The following is an 18,235-nucleotide window of genomic DNA, read 5'->3' as shown; positions in this document are numbered from 1 at the left end:
TCCAAACCACCAGAATTAGGCCCTGCATGTTTAAGGGTAATGCTAAACTAAGCATTAGATAGAAAAAAAATATTTTGTTTTATGTTCTGTATCTTCTTATACATTACAAACTAAAAAAACATTAGATAGATATTCAGCTATTTAAAATATCAAACGAACCAATAGCACAGAGACACGCCACGTGAGCAAGAGTATTTATTGAAATATCTCAATATTTAAAGGTTATTTTCACATCCGTTGTATTTTGGCACTTATGAAATAACGGAGACAAAAAAACAAAACACTTAATTTGGCAGTTGGCCATGACGAACACATTGTAACAAGTAAAATTAATCAAACTATTAAGAAAAAGTCACCTTTTTCCTTCCAGTCAGTGCTCATGCTTCATAACGGCTTCAGTCTAATAACTGAAGCAAAAACAAAAATGAGACGCATTAGAATCTGCATTCAAAGCCACATTCATTGGTTTTTAGCAGATTTGTCCACTCTGAAATGATTTGGACGTGAGAGAAAGTTGGCCTGTGATTAATGTCAGACTGCTATGAAACAGACCTTCTTCACTCGCATGCATGATTCCACCTCACTGCTGATCTGGATATTGTTACCCTTTAAAGTCCAGTGTGTAAACTTTAGGTGGTTTTATTTCCATCTGGCAGACAGTAAAGATAAAATTATACTTAAAGTGTACAATCACCCGATTGTATGAACACACATCAACATGTCAACGATGAGTGACCTTAGTTTTCCTGTGTCAAAAACAAGGGAGAGAGACAAGTGATTTGGCACAGGAGGACTATGCGTCGCATGTTGCTACACACTGACGTCCAGTTTAACAAAAAATAATAACAATAATAACTTGTTAAGGCGGCAGTCAAGCTATCTTCACATGCAAAGACTGCACAGTAATAAGGTGCATTCATTTCACGAAGACACAGCTAAGAGCAGGCAAACACTGAGATTATCAAGCACAAGGAATAAAAACTTAACTGAGGTTCTGCCAGAATGCAAATGTCCATAAGGCACACATCCAATACACACTGCCAAGCTGGTTTTGAACTTCCAGCATAAAAGTAAAAAAACAACAACCGTGTCTCATTGCAATAAACAGCATTTACAAAGTAAAATGAAATGGCACATTTAGAAAATAACCTTCTAGAAGAGAAATAAAGCTTTTCCTTTATAGCAATATTGTCCTCTGACTCAAAAACTGTGTAGGCATCATACAGCATATGCATTTTATCCAGTTAAGGTGAAATCATATGGCACTTTCAACTACACCATAGAATACAGATGACCTGCTCTCTGTCTCCATCTACTGGCCATGCTTGGCTATCACCAGTGACTGTTGTCGGGATAGCTCGGCACTGCAGCAGGGTACTGAGGTAAGGTCGGTCCTTGGGCCGTCTGAGTGACGGCATCGAACCCTGCTTCCCTCACCGACGCGTTCTTCCACACTCCACTGCTCCACTCTTCCTGAGCACGCTGCAAACTGCCGCCGCCGCCACGGTACAGTCTGTGCACCTGGCAACAAGTCCACAAAATAATGTCTCAGTGTCTATTCTGAACACAGACCTTACAGTTGCAAGACTAACTCCCATTTTGAAGTCATCACGGTTACGAGTTGACCTGCACCATGTCAGCTTTTACAACCAGACATCCACAGGTTTCACTTGCAACCAGGCAGATCCATGGTTCTCTAATTGTGATACGTGAGCTTCCTCTGGTGTTCCACCGTATATACCAGGGTATGTGATTGGAGTGGAGCTGAGGAATTTTGTGCATAGAACAAATAACAAAATAATTAAATAATAATAATAATAATAATAGTAATAATTAGAGTCACCGTAGCTCTCGCCCCATCTTAACCTAATGTCACTATACCAGTGTGTGGAGTATATGTGAGGAAGAGGAGGAGGATGAGAGACAGTGCTGAAACGAGTAATCGATTACTAAATTAATCATCAACTATCTTGATTATCTTTTATTTAATTTGAGTGTTTCCCAAAGAATTAAAATCGGTTTCTGTGATTTTTCAGCTTCTTTAATGTGAATATTTTCTGGTTTCTTTGCTCCATAAATCATTAAAACTGAATCATTTTGGTCTGTGGACAAAACAAGACATTTGAGAGCATCGTCATTTCCAGGTTTCACAAACACTGATCAATATTTTTCAGCATTTTCTGACATTTTATGGACCAAACGATTGCTTGATTCATCGAGAAAATAATCAACAGATTAATCGATTATGAAAATAATCATTAGTTGCGGCTCTAATAAGCAAGCAAATAATCTCATCGGGAGTAAATCTGCCTCCTGTGGAAAAGTCTGTAGCTGGCTTTGCTCAGTCTATTTACACCACTGTATTTAAATGTTGGTGATAACGGTGTAACATCGAGAGCGCAATACAAAAAGTTAGGAGAATCAGTTTAATGGACAATTCACACTGGGGTCCACTTATCCCAAAAGCATGTTCCATTACCAATTTGGACCTGAAAAAATGTTTATCCGTGTTCGTCAAACTTGGAAATAATGATGTTATCTTTATTATCCAGAGCTAAGAAATGATGAACATATTCACATTTAAGAAGCTTAAACAATCGGAAATCTTGTTCTAATCATGAAAAAAAAAAATGTATTTATTAATTGATTATAAAAATAGTTGTCGATTAATTTAGTAATCGATTAATAATCGATTAATTGTTTCAGCTCTAACGAATATTATTTACAAAATTGACATCATGTCTTCTTAGTGAGGACCAGAAACCTGTGACTGATACTAGTAACTCGTGTCAACCAGAGGTTTGGCCGTACGTCAAGGGTTTCACTTTTCAAAGAGTCTATGGTTCTTAAGTGTCCGTGTAAACACTAGGGGCAAAAAAACAAACTATATTTACGTGTGTGTGTGTGTGTTTTAGTACAGTTATGTGTTTACTCACCTTAATTAGCACCAGTCCCATTAAAACAGTCACCAGAGTGAAGAGCAGAGCTGTGATGAGCATCACTATGGCGGAGCCCACATTATGGCCGAAAAACGCCACTGTGGCAATCCAGCCGCTTTGATGAGTGAGATGGAGTAGTAGGGGTTAGTACACGCGGCAACATGGGGTTTAATACAAATACAATTTAAGCCATTAAGAAGTGAGGGAACAACATACAGCATGGATGATCCGTGTAGCCCGGATTACTGTATTATGACAACCTGTCCTTTAAAGATATAATATGCAACATTTCTGCATTAAAATATCTGAAAACTATGAGACTGAGGCGTGAGGAGGTTCTCAGTCATAGTTTAATCTGACTAAACCAAGTGCAGATGCCTTTGCTACACCCTGAAGAGATGAGACTAATTTTACATACATTATTCTTGAGGAGTTAATATGTTCAGAAAAAACTCCTTTAAATCTATAGAAATCCATATTTATATCAAAGGTAACAGCTTGTTTCATTACTGAGTCGCCTTTTAATAACATCATCGGCTCTGAAGAGCTGCTGCTATGTATGCTCCTCTGCACAACTCTTCAGTATGAAGGCATACATCCATTATTTGGCAAGGAAACGTAACAGTGCTTTTACTTTGAAAGGTGTGAGACATGCTGCGTTTGTGAAAATGCAACAGATAAAAGCACTGACGAGCTGTCAAGCTGGGGACACACTACACACTGTGAATACACACTGGCTGGCTGGTTTGAGCAGACTTCCTTAACAGTATAAAGGGTAAACAAACACCATTGTTGTTTTGACATTCCCACTGCTTCCTGTCGTCTTCTGACGCCATTTCCTGTGACCAACCTACTCTCTTTCATAGGCGGTTGGCAACATGTGTGTCCAGTGTGGGCTCAAAAAAATCAAACTGAAGTCGGGTCAGATCTGTTACGCCTCACACACTAACAGATTTCTGTGTCAACTAGTCATGCCGACTGAACTTAAATAGTGCTGACTGGTGCGGACTCTGCCCAACTGTGAATCGTGCAGTGTGTCCCCAGCTTTAGGCAGAGCTGAGTTTCACCCCATGACGTATTGACTTCATGGGTTTATTCTGAGGTCAAACAAACAAAGTTGTGAACATGTATTCGATGGAAAACAACCCACAGTTTCCAGCTACGACGTGCTTTGTGGTTAAAAAAAAAAAAAGCCCAACTCACCATGTTCCCCAGCCAATTATGCCTACAGTCTGAATGAGGGCCACGACACACTGAACAAAGAAGATGAAGAAGAAGGCCATGAAGTTGAATGAGCTATCTGCCCTATGAACAACATCAAAAAAAGAGAGAGAGTACAAAACATGATGCATTTTACTATTACAAAATAGTACATGACACATGACACATTTAAAGCAAACAAAGAAAAAATCCTTGAAAACTGTTATTGGCCAATGCCGAATTCCAACCAGAACAGAAATCAAATATAACATGACTGTTTTATGCCATTAACATCTATACCACACCAGTTTCCTGTTTCACACCTTTTACTTTTACTTTGAGGGCAAGCAGTAACCTGTTAACCACTTTTTGCTATGATTCTCATAGGTACACTTAACTGTCAGTCTGCCTGAAATGTTCATCAACTCAAATCAGTTACAAATTTCAAATATTCTCATGATGTTAATGCAATTAAAAACAGTGGCTGCTAGCCAACTCACAGACCTTGCATCCAAGCATAAACGCCAAACTCACGACTGTTCGCTGTCCTGGCTCCCAAATGGTGGAATGAGCTCCCCATCATTACATTACATGTCATTTAGCAGACACTTTTATCCAAAGCGACTTACAATACGTGCATTTCAACATTTGGGTACAAACAAGAGCAAGAAATAAGTAAGTGCTTCAAGTGTGACAAACTAGTCATAAGTGTGACATACAAATAAGTGCTTTTTCTTTGTTTTGTTTTGTGTCGTCGTCTTAGTCGAGGTAGAGTCAAAAGAGATGCTTTCTGGATAGATAATCCCATCGATATAAGGATATCGATGGGGAGCTCGTTCCACCATTTGGGAGCCAGGACAGCGAGCAGTTGGGCGGGCTGGGGGGTGTTGATCTTGTCCTTGTCCTGTTGGCTGGACAGGATATGTTTGTACCATGGAATGCAAGCACTAGAGTCTTAAAGCGGATGTGAGCAGCTACAGGAAGTGAAAGTAGTGGAGGAACGGTGTAGTGTGAGTGAATAACCATCTGGAGAGCAGAAAGCCTCCACATCTCTTTCAAATCTATCTCGACTAAGACGACGACACAAAAAAAAACACTTACTTGTACATAGCACTTTATGGTTTGACTTACTTAATTCTAGCTCTTGTTTGTACCCAAATGCTGAAATGCTCTTGTAAGTTGTGCACTTGCAATTTTGAGTCACTTTGGATAAAATCGTCAAAAAAAAAGTCAAGGATCAGGTGCAAATACTGCAAAGACCAGGGTAAATGAATACTTTTTAACTGGTATGGACTCTGAACCTGACAGTTCACAAGGAGCCGTACATAACAATCTTTCGTCCTGAATTTAACTGGGATTCATACTTGGTCTACTTTTGTCCATCACTGGATGTGCAACAGCTCCCTAAATTGGAATATCCACAGAGGGGCGTCTGGGCGTGAAACATTTCAAATCCACAGGGACATACATTTGTGAATGGACAGTTTTGGCTGCACATACTGTACGAGCATGTGTTTACATCTTGTGACTAATGGAAACTTCATACCTGTAAAATTGGAAACTCAGACATGGCTCTTGTTCATGGGAGTTACCACATGATGACTAACCTGAAGGCTTTGTAGAGTGGTCTGAACCAACAGGTGTAACTACAGGGACTGAAGAGGACAAGCCAGAGCAAGGAGAAGCCAAAGTTTATAGCATTTCCACCCCCAGCCATCCAAGCAATACATCCCACCACATTTAAGCAGAGTGTTCCTGAATACACTGCAGAGGAGAATGAGCAGATTTGGAGACAAGGAGATTATTGTAAATCAATACCATCACAAACAGAAAATGTTGGTTCTTATGTATGTTTGCATGAAAAACCACATACTCATCCAGAGGATGTAGACTCTGCGCACCAACTGCTGGTGTGACGGGGGAATTTCCTCTTCTATGTTCTGATAAAAGCATGATTTAATTCTCAGGAACTGAGGCAGTGGAGGAAAGTTGTTAACACGTGCTGAAAAAGGAGGAAAAGTGTTGTGATAAATCAACAGTCTTGATATTTTGAACAGGAATATTTCACAGCATGATAGATAGATAGATAGATAGATAGATAGATAGATAGATAGATAGATAGATAGATAGCTTTAAAGTGACAAACCTGCCATTTTGAAATCCCACTGATAAAATCGTCCCCTGGTAAATATAAATGCATATACACACGTAAATATCAGTCATACAGGCAATAAAACTATCATACGTTTTTATTTTGGCTTAATTCACTATTTTACTTTTTAAGTAACATGGTCTTTCAACCTTAAATCTCTTCAAGTTGAAAGTCATGACCTGTACCAATACGCTTGAACAGAGCTTGTGTGCACGTTACAACTGTTGGTCAAACTACAAAACGTTTTAACGACACATGTGAGATTAACACACGTTAACTTTGTGTGTGACAGTAGCTAAAACATGATGTTAGGCAGCTCAGTAGCAGCACAGAATAGCTGTAAACATGTTTTCGTAATATGAGGTTGACAACAATAGAAAGGACCGTAACGCCTGACGAGTCCACGTAAAAACACAATATAGATTAATCACATTTACCGGAATAACGTCTATCTCCTCGCGTTGCCGTCGACAATTGCAGGGGGAATGCGCTTTTCATCAACCTTTCCATCAACCCGCTACACGCATGCGCGGAGACGTCGCTCTTGTAGTTCCACGCTGTAAACACTCAACAGGCTCACGGAGCAGGAGGACTACAAGTCCCAGGATTCTCCTGAGCGGTAAATGGAAGACGCGTGATCGTACATGATGATGAATCCCACCCACGCATTGGACAGTTTTCCTTTCTTAACATTTCCCATCTAGATAGATAGATCTTTATTGTCTGTCCCAATCACAAAATCGTATCAAAGGAAACGTAACATCCACAACTTCAAATATGCAATGAGACGTTGTTTTGAAACTCTGGAATTTCTGCATAAGAATGTTTACGAAGCCTTAAATTCCTTATTTTTTATTGTTATTATCTTAATGTGGATCTACGTACTGCATGGCCTGTGGATCTACGTACTGCCATAGTTTTCATATTTGACAATCTTCTTCCTAACAAAACTCATTTGGCGACAAAACGTAGCTTTTTTCCCCAAATACCCCAGATGAATTCCAGTTCTTTTATTGGAATAACACTCACACTTTTTTCGTTTAGCTAAAGCGAACAGGCTTTCTCGCTTAATTCCCATTCATGTTTAGTTCAACTTCATGAAAATGTTTCACAATTGCCCCACAACATGGCAACCATGACTTCAAAGGGTCAGACAGCGCGACCAATCAGAAGGGCCGTAACATCTGACAGAAGGCGTGTCCTGGGAGACAAATCTCGGTTTACTACACAGAATGTCCTAGACAGGCTGGGTGGAGTGTTTATAAAAAGAGGTGACACGGCCACCCAATGAACATATCACATTCACGTTAGTTTTGCGAGCGAACACTAAAGTACCCCAGCACACTCGAACCTCTAGATTGATTTCAAATAAAATCTTAAATCGATTTAGTACGCGGAGCACCGAGCACAGGGCCGCGCGGATGAACAAATCAAACGTCTGTTGCGGAACTCAGTGCATTGACGCTGACCAATCAGCGAAGGTTATTGAAGCGAGCGGTTTACTCCCGCCAATTCCGACTGAGAAGCGCGAGGCAAACAGCAGGGTAAAACAGGGGGAACGTGTATGTGTGGGAGATGTGGAAAGATGATATGTTGTTTTTTGCGAATTAAACTAGAAGTACATGTTTAGATAACAATAACGTGACTTTCGGCCTGATACCAGGGGTTCTTCTCGGGTGCTTACACGAACTGTTCGGTGCTGAAGTTTTTTTTTGACGGAGTACAGCGCGAACGAGAGGAGCCCCGAATCAGTGTTTGGGATGTTGGCGGCTGAAAATCCATCTGTGGACGGACATTTGGCAGCTTCGGCCTCCCGCAGAAAAGGTAACGCTAATGCCACGTCTAACAAAGCTTGAAATAACTTTCCAAAATGTCTGCTAATGTGATGGGTAGTAGGTTATATTATTTATCACACACGCTACACGGCGTTCCTTTAAATGTAAACTACTGGTTTGTTAAAAAAAAATCACATATTCAACACTAACAACATCTTTTTACTAAATGACACGATTTCAATTTTACTGTTGTCATTGCTACGAGACGAATGTTATCAGAGTTATTGTGAACCTCTGCCACTAAGTTTTCAAGCATTAAAGCTATCAGTGATTAGGTAGCGTTTGCTGTCGGGTCTTGGATATGGTTGAAGTTTAGTTTAGTCACTGTTTTGGTGCAGTAGGGGTTACTCGTTGTGGTTATGTTAGTAGATGAAATAGCATAGCCGGCAGGGTTTATAGATGAGGACAGATTCAGGATTCAGATAAAGGTGAAAAGGGAAACAGACCGGGGAAACGGATCACCGGTATTGCTAGTTGCTGCGTTTGTGAGCTCTTCAACGCCAGACAAACTATTTTATTAGGTTTCAGCAACTCGTGCGACAACATACAATTTGTTTTACTGTTATCCTGTCGTTTAAGTGCTTAACCAAGCGGTATGACTTGCTTGCTCCTAGGTGTACCCGGGCTGCTTGTCCATTATGCTAATGTGTAGAGGTTAGCAGACAGCTAGCAAGTCATGCTAATGCCCCGTGAGGTGGTTAACGTTAGCACCAAAAAGAAAGTCACTTCTTTAGGCGAACCCAGCCGCAGCTGCGACTGTGACGCGTCCGTATTTTGCACTGTTGCTTTTATTGTTATATGTGTCCTGTAGTGGTGGTGGTAGTTCGGTTTGTTATTTTTGTTTTCCAGACACGGGTATCTTTGCCTGACAGGGCTTTAAAGTGTGTGACCCGCGGACGAGACCGGGCCTGCTCGACCCACAACGACTATACCGGTTGGCGGGAGAGCAAGCCAAACAAACATTATATTCATTGTTGTAGTGTAACGTAATCACAGCGACGTTGCACACAATTGTGACATTTTATAAAGTAGCATGACTAATTGTACTTTCCAGACGTCCATGAAGTTTTGGTTGAGTCTTCATTAATGCGGGTGATGATGATTTTGTGACATACACTGCTTTAGCTTCCTTGGCATGTGATTTAACACAGCAGTAAACAGAAGTCAGGATAAGTGCTACCCATAGACCCACACACTGACAACAACACATAGACCTAACACATTCAATTAGACTATAGTACATCACGAGTTACATTATATTAATTGTAAGCTATACATAGAGGTGGTCATAAGCAGGGATGGTACATACCACCTTTCCATGTCAGATACTGATAGCAATATTGCAAACTGGAATATCTACCATTCTGATATCAGTCCAATACAGTTTTAAACTATGAAGCTGTTAAAACACATTTGTGTTAACCATTTTAACCTATTTGAAGAAAGACATGATTACCCAATTGTGTAACATAAACAGCCCACATCACTCAGCTAAATTGCTCATTGATTTGTGTGCGTGAAGCATATGTATGTATGTATGTATATATATTTTTATATATATGATTATTGTGTTTTACAATTGGACTGATGCTGAATATTGTATCAGCTCATCCATAATTTTAAGCCAGCACCAACATTTCTGCTCCAAAAGGGTTTTACGAGTTTGCTTCCTCAACATTTAACTGTCTTTTATTGATTTTCTTTTACCAGTTTGAGAGCAGCTTCATTACAGTGTGTATGAATTTCTAAAGTTCCTCTGCTTTTGTTCTTTTCAGGCATGGATTGTAAATCAAGTAAAAATGCCAACAAGAAACTTATACAAGGTAAAGTTCCATTTTTAATAGCTTTTAATGAAGATATCTGTTGTTATTCATAATACAATGGGCGCTTTTATAATTTTTTTTAGTGCTATCAAAGTCTCATAACCTGTACAATCAATTAATTACCAAGTGCTACAGATTAAGATACAAATGACTAATCAATAATGATGATTATTATATTATATTATATAAAACCGCACTGTCATTATTGTCCACTTCTGTGGGTCAAAGCAATTCCTTTGTAGCACAGGCTCATATTGTGGAACTTTTAACCAGCCATTTTAGTTATATCTGTATATTTTAGTATGTCATTTTTGTATGCCCTTTGTCACCACTTTGCTGTTTCACATTGTGCCGACAGATTTGTTACAATTAGAAAAGTAATGGTAACTTAGTATATTGTCCTTTGATTCGTCTTGCAGCCCGTCTCCCATTCAAGCGCCTGAACCCTGAACCTAAAGAGAACCACCTGCCTAAACGCCCATGTGCACATACCTACCCTGAACCTTCAGACGTGGAAAACGAAAATGAGTCCTCTCCACTCTCTGTCCAAAACAGACCACCTTTGGTTAATGGCCGAGGGCCTCTTGATGGCTTCCTGAGCAGAAGGCATCCTGCAGCCTCAGACGAGAACATGGTTATAGATTTGACTGAGGACAACCATTTATCCCCTGTAAAGCATGTTGTTTCACCTGCCCCTGCCATCCCCCACAGCCCAACAAAAGATAAACATCAAGGCAAAGACATAACTGTCTGCTCCGAGAAATCCAGCAAAATTGATGACACTCGCACACAAACTTTAGACTGCACAGAAGTCGACAGTGATGAAGTAGAGGAGATGGAGGAGAATCAGACAGCATCTCTTTCACAGCTCGACACAACACAGGATTCTGACAGTGAGCCTGAGGAGCAGAATGAGTCAGGAAACAAGTCCATGCTGTCAGAGTCATCATTGAGCTCACAGTCTGAAAGTTCACCGGAGAAGACCAAGACTGATGACCCTACACTCTCATCTACGGTATGCACATTTCCCATTGCTTGCTTTGTCTTTTATTCTATTTAAGATTGTAAGACTTGCCAGTTTCAAATTACACAAAAGTGTGCACTTTTATTTAGAAAGTAAATTGTTTATCTCATACTAAAGCATTTCATTATAAGATGTGAAGTGTTTTCCATATTTATAATTTATTGGTGAATGTGTTTTTAATTTTAATGTATTAACGGGACATTAAGGGATTTTTAAGTAAATATAATTTTCTTTATATTTGCTGTTTGATTTCTCAGTAGTTTTTTGGAGTAATTGAGTAGATAACAATGATGATCAAATTTGGTTTTCCATTTTCTTCATAGGCACCAAAGACGACCCCCGAAACACCAGTGGATGAGAAGGTCAAAAGACGCTCCTTGAAGGTAATACATCATCCTGTGTTGTGTAACTCATGACACAGGATGATGAGTTAATTTCCCATATGCTTTATTAAGTATTGTTAAAAAGTTTAGTTGAAAAATTAAAATAATGTCCAAATGTTGCATTTGTAGAGTTTACAAGTGCAGGAGGAGAGGCTACGTTTGCGTGAGGAGAAGGAGCGACAGAAGGAGGAGGCTAAAGCTGCAAAAGAGAAAAAGAAAGAAGAGGCCCGCAAATTAAAGGAGGAAAAAGAAAAAGAGAAACGTGAGAAAAAGGAAAAAGATGAGCGAGAGAAACGTGAGAAAAAAGAGAAAGAGGAGAAGGAAAAAGCTGACAGACTAAAAGCAAAAGAGGAGCAGCGGAAATCCAAGCTAGAGTGAGTATTGCAAATTCCTTATTCATTTGATGTGTTTTCACTGCCAACACTTTGTGCTGGATAAAAGTAGTTTTGTTTGTTTAAATTAAAAAATGTAGGGCCAAGCTTGAAGAAAAACGCAAGAAAGAAGAGGAGAAGCGTATGAAGGAAGAGGAGAAACGGTTGAAAGAAGAGAAAGATGTGAGTTAATGAGGAGTATTTGTATGATCTGGGTAGATATTACTAAAAAATTCTGACCATTGTATGTCTTTATACAGCGTCTCAAAGCTGAGAAAGCAGAAATTACACGGTTTCTACAGAAACCCAAGACCCAACAAGCTCCAAAGGTGAGTAGAACTCCTCTTATAATGCCAAAAGTTTTCCTTGTTGTTCATGTTCGTTTGTATAGAACTTGAGTGTTGAATGAAATGGACTGTTTGGTGCATCTCACATGGCAGGATTTTGGATATATTATCAGTTATGTGAAAGAAGATATTGTCATACACAAATTCATGATGTGTCATGACTGACCATAGCCCCATTGTAATATAGATTTTTGTTGCATAATAAATACAACAATTTGAACTCTAAAGTGTTGTGTCTCTTTGCTGTTTCAGACACTTGCAGCTGCCTGTGGGAAGTTTGCTCCTTTTGAGATAAAAGGAAACATGGCTCTGGCACCACTGTGTCGTGTTCAGTGTGCAGACTCTCTTTTAGAGGAACTTGACCGGTGTTTATTAAACCCCAATAATAACCTAAATGGAATAAAAGAGTGGATCGGTAAAAAGCCTCGCCAGTCGGGACCAACCAACCCAAGGCAGACGGACTCACCCAGGTGATTCTATAAAGAGTGATTTTCTTTTTAAACCAATCAACACACTCCTTTTACCCCTAATATCTGTAACTTTTGTTTGTGTTTGTTAATTGTGGATCTTTCAACAATTTAAGATGGGCTTGTTAACTATAAAATGAAAATAATCCTCCCCATGTGTACTATGTCAGTGACTGTATAACAGTGGAGGGACCTAAATCCGATGGAGTGCCGGACCGTCAACGTTATGGACCCATGAAGCTTTTGCAGTTCCGTGAAAACTACCGCCCAGCGTACTGGGGCACCTGGAGTAAGACGAGTTCACATATCTCACCTCGATGCCCCCTCAGGCAGGACAAGGTAATTAAAAACAAACAAACAAATGCAATGTAATGATTTAATTTTATCACACAAATTTAAATTTCATTTAATAATCGCATATACAAGAATGTTTTTGCGTAGCTTTGACACCAACACTTCTGCTCTGACACCATAGGATGTGTTGGACTATGATGTGGACAGTGATGAAGAATGGGAGGAGGAGGAACCAGGAGAGTCCCTGTCGCATAGTGAAGGGGTACGTTTCATTAGAGGACGAAAAATTTGGAAATAAAATTTTTCGATTTATGATTATTAATCTACACTGCTGCCCAAAACCTTTTGGAATTTATCTTATTGAAGAGTTATATGGTTTACAACACCCAGGCTTCCCTGTATTTGTCATCATTGTCAACAATATCACACCAGTTGAGAATGGGCTTATGGAAATGTGCAACAAACAACTAATATTTATCACAAAATAATTGTTCTTTTAAAAAATACTTTGAACTGATGATCATTTTCAGGAAGATGAGGAGGAAGGAGGTGAGGATGACGATGAAGATGACGATGGCTTCTTTGTTCCTCATGGTTACCTTTCAGATGATGAGGGGGCTCTAGATGAGGAGGTGACATTTGAATTTGTCTCCTTGATGTAGCAGATGGATGATTGGATTTTTGTAATTTTGTATCAAAAGTCTTTCAGGTCTGCATACCTGTTAACGCACATGCAACCTTTCTAGGAGGGTGGTGACCTGGAGAAGCAGAAGCTGCGACAGAAAATGAAAGCCAGGGAGTGGGATGAGCTGATGTCCACCAAGAAGAAGATGAAGGTGCTGGTGCCCGTGGTCAGGGGCTGCATCTGGGAAGGAGAAGGACCTGTTTTGGAAGTCTTTCAGTCTCATGCTGTGTGTCTGGTCGAGCCTTTACCAAAGGCAGACAACAGCCTCAGTCCAGAGGAAATGTCTAAGAAGTGCGAGAGAGAAGCACAATGTAAGTATCACAGTTTTCTGAAATACATGGATTAATGTTGACAATCCAGATTGGGGACCACATTGGTGATCAACCTAAAGACACGCTGCATAGGCCACTGGGCTGTTTGTAAGCTGTGGGACTGTAGTTTTTGTGGTTTGCCAGTAGGGCTGGTGAGTAATTTAACAATATTAATTATTGCTATATAATTTTCTTCAATATGTTCTCACAAGCCACTTTATTGGGTTCAAAGGACAATTCATACATTGGCAGGTGTGGCACCTGGTGAGGTCTTCTGCTGCTATTCTGCTTCAAGGTTTCATGTGTTTTGTGTTCAGAGATGGTGTTCTGTGAACCCTGAGTGTAATATGTGGTTGTCTCTGTGTCTTTAGGCTCAGCTTTGAAACAGTCTGATTCCTCCGGCATTAACATTGACATTTTTTTGACCATTCTCTGTAAATATGGAGATGGTTGTATGTGAAAATCCCAGTCGAACAGCAGTTTTTGAAATACTGATTACATTTTTGTAATCAATGAGTTGAACAGGTGTATCTATAAATAAAGTGGCTGTGTTGAATTATTAACCATGTGTGAGTGATATGATAATGATTTGGCTATATGGCCCAGCCTTATTTGTCTGGCTCCATTGGCTTTAGTTGATTTTAAATGTGACATACTTTCAAATGATGCTTTATCGAGTTTGATGAGTTGCTTGGTTTCATATGATTTTGGAGGCAGATCTTATTCTGTATGTGGTGGTTCTGTTCTTTGGTAGTGTTGCAGTGTAGTGTGGTGTTAAAACACCCTTTTTTTTAATTAAGTGGAAGTAAAATAGTGTTGTTGGAGTTTACCATCAGCTTAATGAGTAATGTTTAATTGCTGGTGTGCATTTTGTTTTGTTATTTGCTCATTGGTTCTCTTGTTCGTTTATCATAAGAATTTGTCCTACAAAATGCTGTGCAGTAATTATAATAAAATAGGAGTTGGAGTTAACCCTTAATTAAACCTTAAGATTAGCTCAAATTGTCCAGTTCAACCTAAATGTATCTTGTAGTACCTTATTTACCCTTTTCTATTGTAATTGTTGCAATACTCATAACCTACTGACTGATCTTTCCACAGTACTTGGTCAGCTGCTCCCTCTGCTGCACGGTAATGTCAACAGCTCCAAAGTGATCATCAATGAGTTTCAGGAGTTTTGTCGTCGTCAAACCTCATCTTCATCTTCACCATCTGCACCTGAGCTGTGTAGTCCCCAGAGCTCAGCAGAAAACATCCCCACCAGGTGAGTTTACATCTTAACAAAAGACACAGAAATTAATTAAATTAAATTATATAAATACCACTAATTCTGTATCCGTATCAAAATAATTCACCCCCCTCTCTACATGATAACAAATAACTATTCAAATTTTATTTTCCTTTAATTTTGACCAGAATACAGCTGAGACGGGTCATCAAAAACAATGCTGTTTATGAGAAGCGTGCCACCTACAGACGCTGCTGCTGGTATGTGCACACAGAAGTCCTGTCCCGCTTTGGCCAGGAGGCACTTCCACTGCCCTGCCAGTGGACCTACCTCACCACTGGAGCCCGAGAAGAGTCTCGAGAAGAACCGCAGGCAGCTACAGGCTCTCAGGGAAACTCTCCCACTACACCGCAGACCTCTTCCACCCCGTCTTCATCGTCCAATAAAAGGAAGAGCACTGGGAGCATGTCCATCACCAAGTTTATGAAGAGGTGTACTGATCGGGAACAGGTAGAGAAACGACCTTGAGCTAATTCTTTTTTTATTATGGTATCTTTTAAAACATTCAATAATTTTGAAAATATGACGCTTGTATCTAAAACTGTCCTACTTCTGTCTCCAGAAGGGAGTAGTAGAGACGGATGGTTTTCAGGCTGACACTGAGGAAGATGATGAGGAAGACTGTGTCCTCATCTCTGCACAGAGTGGTGAGTTACACAAAAGATTCATCTACACTATACACAAGCTCTTGGTATATTACACTTTCAAAATGGGTAAGCAAATTTCTTTTTGTTATCAAACCTGTAGTGCACAACTTTTAAACATAAACGAATGTTAAATTCAAACTTTTTCCATATTAGTTCACACGGTGATGTTTAAGCCCTCTGTTTCTCAGTCGAAGCGTTTCCATGGACGGGAAAGTCACGGCTGTATGACTGAAAACAAAGTAATGCTGGCACTCAAAAAACCTGGTTGTTCAGCAGTTTGCCAGGAACATCACTTCTTTTGCTCTGTCAGATGAGGAACACAGCATACAAATGTTACATCCTTTCTGTTCACAAAGACCAAACAAAGGCAGAATAGCATAAAAAATGTTTTAATATTCAATCTTAACTCCTTAGGTCCAACAAGAGAGAAGTCCTCCAACGAGGGAGACGTCTTAATGGAGGTCACACCGTCGGACACAGCGGCCCTCCCTGTGGCCAGTGCGGCTCCTACAATCGCCACAGCCTGAGGTCAAGTTAGGTGGTCCACCCCAATCCAAGCTACTCCCAAGCTATAATACAAGCTACTCCGTTTCCTCATAAATTTCCTTCCTGATTCTGAACTCTGCCGAATATAATCTTCATGCAAAATGAAGCTCTGCACCCTGGTACAGTCAAGTCTCACAGCAGGCGGCGTCTGCTCAGGATTGTGAGTGTCCGCTCACCCAATATTTTCTTTTTTTTAAACCCCTGACCTGACTTTCCTCTTGCCAGTAAAATGTAGTAGTGCATAAAATCAGAGTGGGGCAGAAAAGGAACTGTACATCTGATTGTTTTGCATTGAAGTTTCAGTCGGGCTTGTTTGGCATGGGCTTTTTTAAAGTGGAAGGTGAGCGTCTCTCTGGCACTGCTACAACAGATTGGGTTGAACAGTGGAAAAGCAGAATAAAATGGAAAAGTAGTTTTCATCAGAAGAAGCACCTACAACGAAAAAAAACAAACAAGCATTATCAACATTTTTTCATGTTCAGTTCATGACACAGATTTCTTAAGTTTCAGATGTAAATAGTTGACCATAAATAAGTTGGGTAAATAAGAGGCTGAAAGTATGTATTTTTACCTCTTGGTTTCAGTAGGTGCTTTTATTCTGCAATTTCTGATTCTGACAACTCACTGGTGTAGTTGCTAGGTCTGTACTTGTACAGTTAGGTTCAGTGTCACAGTGTTTTATAAATATGTATTTTCTGTATTTTCAAGAATACTTGAACAGGATAAATTCATTAAACCTGAATAAAAGTACTGCACTTTTACATTTTGTTAATGTGAGGACACCATTTCATCTGACTACCTTATAGAGTGTAACATTGTCATCATTCAAACAAGCTGATGTGTCTCATTGGAAACTTTATTCTGTCTCGGTGGGAAAATATGCTTTAAACTCTTAAAACACGCTGAACTCAAATGAACTTACACTTTGCTCAGACACATTTTTGTCATCACAGATGGAACATGTTTTTAGTGAACATGTTAAGTGATTAAAAAAGTCATTTCAAAATGAATCACTAAGACTTTATGTTGGCGAGTTAGACAACTCACTTGTGAAATATTGAAGGTTTTCCACATTCACAGTTATCCCGAAAAGGGAAGTTTATCCTTATTAAGTGCATTTTATTGTGTTGTGTTAGTGGTATGTTGTCTCATCCCTAGTCATTGTGAACTCACGTTCAACATTTTAAAGTCCATATTTGTTGGATCTGTTTTGCAGTGGTTGTAGTTGTAATACGTGTAATTAAGTCCAAATCATTTGTGCACAACTAACTAATGCTTCTTCTCAATATTGTATATTTCTTTCCATATAATATTTCCATCTTATGTAAAAGTTCATGGCGTATTTCCACCGGCTCTATTCGCCTCGGCACGGTTCTGGTTGCATCTCCGCTACAAAAAAAGTACCTACTCAACGTGGGTGAAGTCATCACTGCACGGCTAACTTTGTTTTATACACGACACACACAAACGAATAACTAGTGACTTGTAAAGCAGTGGTTTTTAGTGTAATTGAATCAAATCACTAGAGTCAGTTATTTGTTGAGAACTTCCTCCATGACCGGTGCACAGACTCAGTCTGACACACAGGGCAGTGTGATGCCAGTCGTGGACCAGACTCCTGTTAAACACTGAGATTTTAGACATTTCTCCGGTAATTGTCGGGGATTAAGTAGTTAACTGATGCACTGTTCGGCTTGATTTCGGTGGAAATACACCATTAGCGATGAAGAAATCTTGATTTAATTCATGACTGGATTATGTATGATTTGAAAGTTAGGTAACAAAGAAGTAATAGCATGTTAGTTTGAAGGAATACCATCTTATTTCTGGTGATAACAGGATCAATTCCAACTTTATAATTATAATAATTATATCGCATTCATCAGTTTAGCAAATTTGGCAATGAGCGTGGGGGGCCGGTCT

General features: G+C 39.6%; 2 protein-coding genes across 2 annotated transcripts; one reads left to right on the top strand and one right to left on the bottom strand.

The window, feature by feature from the left end:
* Window positions 1–182: 182 nt before the first annotated feature.
* Window positions 183–6,831, bottom strand: scamp4 (secretory carrier membrane protein 4). The gene is made up of 7 exons (XM_044043914.1): window positions 6,729–6,831; window positions 6,286–6,320; window positions 6,013–6,141; window positions 5,747–5,903; window positions 4,143–4,244; window positions 2,937–3,054; window positions 183–1,521 (listed from the first exon to the last, which is right to left on the bottom strand). Exons 2-7 carry the CDS (start codon window positions 6,290–6,292, stop codon window positions 1,333–1,335), a joined length of 702 nt encoding a protein of 233 aa, XP_043899849.1. The 5' UTR covers window positions 6,293–6,320; window positions 6,729–6,831; the 3' UTR covers window positions 183–1,332.
* Window positions 6,832–7,798: 967 nt separating this feature from the next.
* chaf1a (chromatin assembly factor 1, subunit A (p150)) lies at window positions 7,799–17,073 on the top strand. Its single transcript, XM_044044729.1, has 16 exons — window positions 7,799–8,115; window positions 9,902–9,949; window positions 10,369–10,964; window positions 11,297–11,356; window positions 11,486–11,730; window positions 11,829–11,910; window positions 11,988–12,056; window positions 12,327–12,544; window positions 12,712–12,880; window positions 13,017–13,097; window positions 13,366–13,467; window positions 13,582–13,831; window positions 14,933–15,095; window positions 15,248–15,569; window positions 15,682–15,766; window positions 16,181–17,073. The coding sequence occupies exons 1-16, from the start codon at window positions 8,052–8,054 to the stop codon at window positions 16,291–16,293; spliced, it is 2,667 nt and encodes an 888-aa protein (XP_043900664.1). The 5' UTR covers window positions 7,799–8,051; the 3' UTR covers window positions 16,294–17,073.
* The last annotated feature ends 1,162 nt before the right edge of the window (window positions 17,074–18,235 follow it).

The sequence above is a fragment of the Solea senegalensis genome, linkage group LG14 (genome assembly GCF_019176455.1).
Source record: "Solea senegalensis isolate Sse05_10M linkage group LG14, IFAPA_SoseM_1, whole genome shotgun sequence".
Taxonomy (NCBI): Eukaryota; Metazoa; Chordata; class Actinopteri; order Pleuronectiformes; family Soleidae; genus Solea; species Solea senegalensis.
The sequence above is the reverse complement of the archived record's forward strand: the minus strand, read 5'-3'. Positions and strand labels throughout refer to the sequence as shown.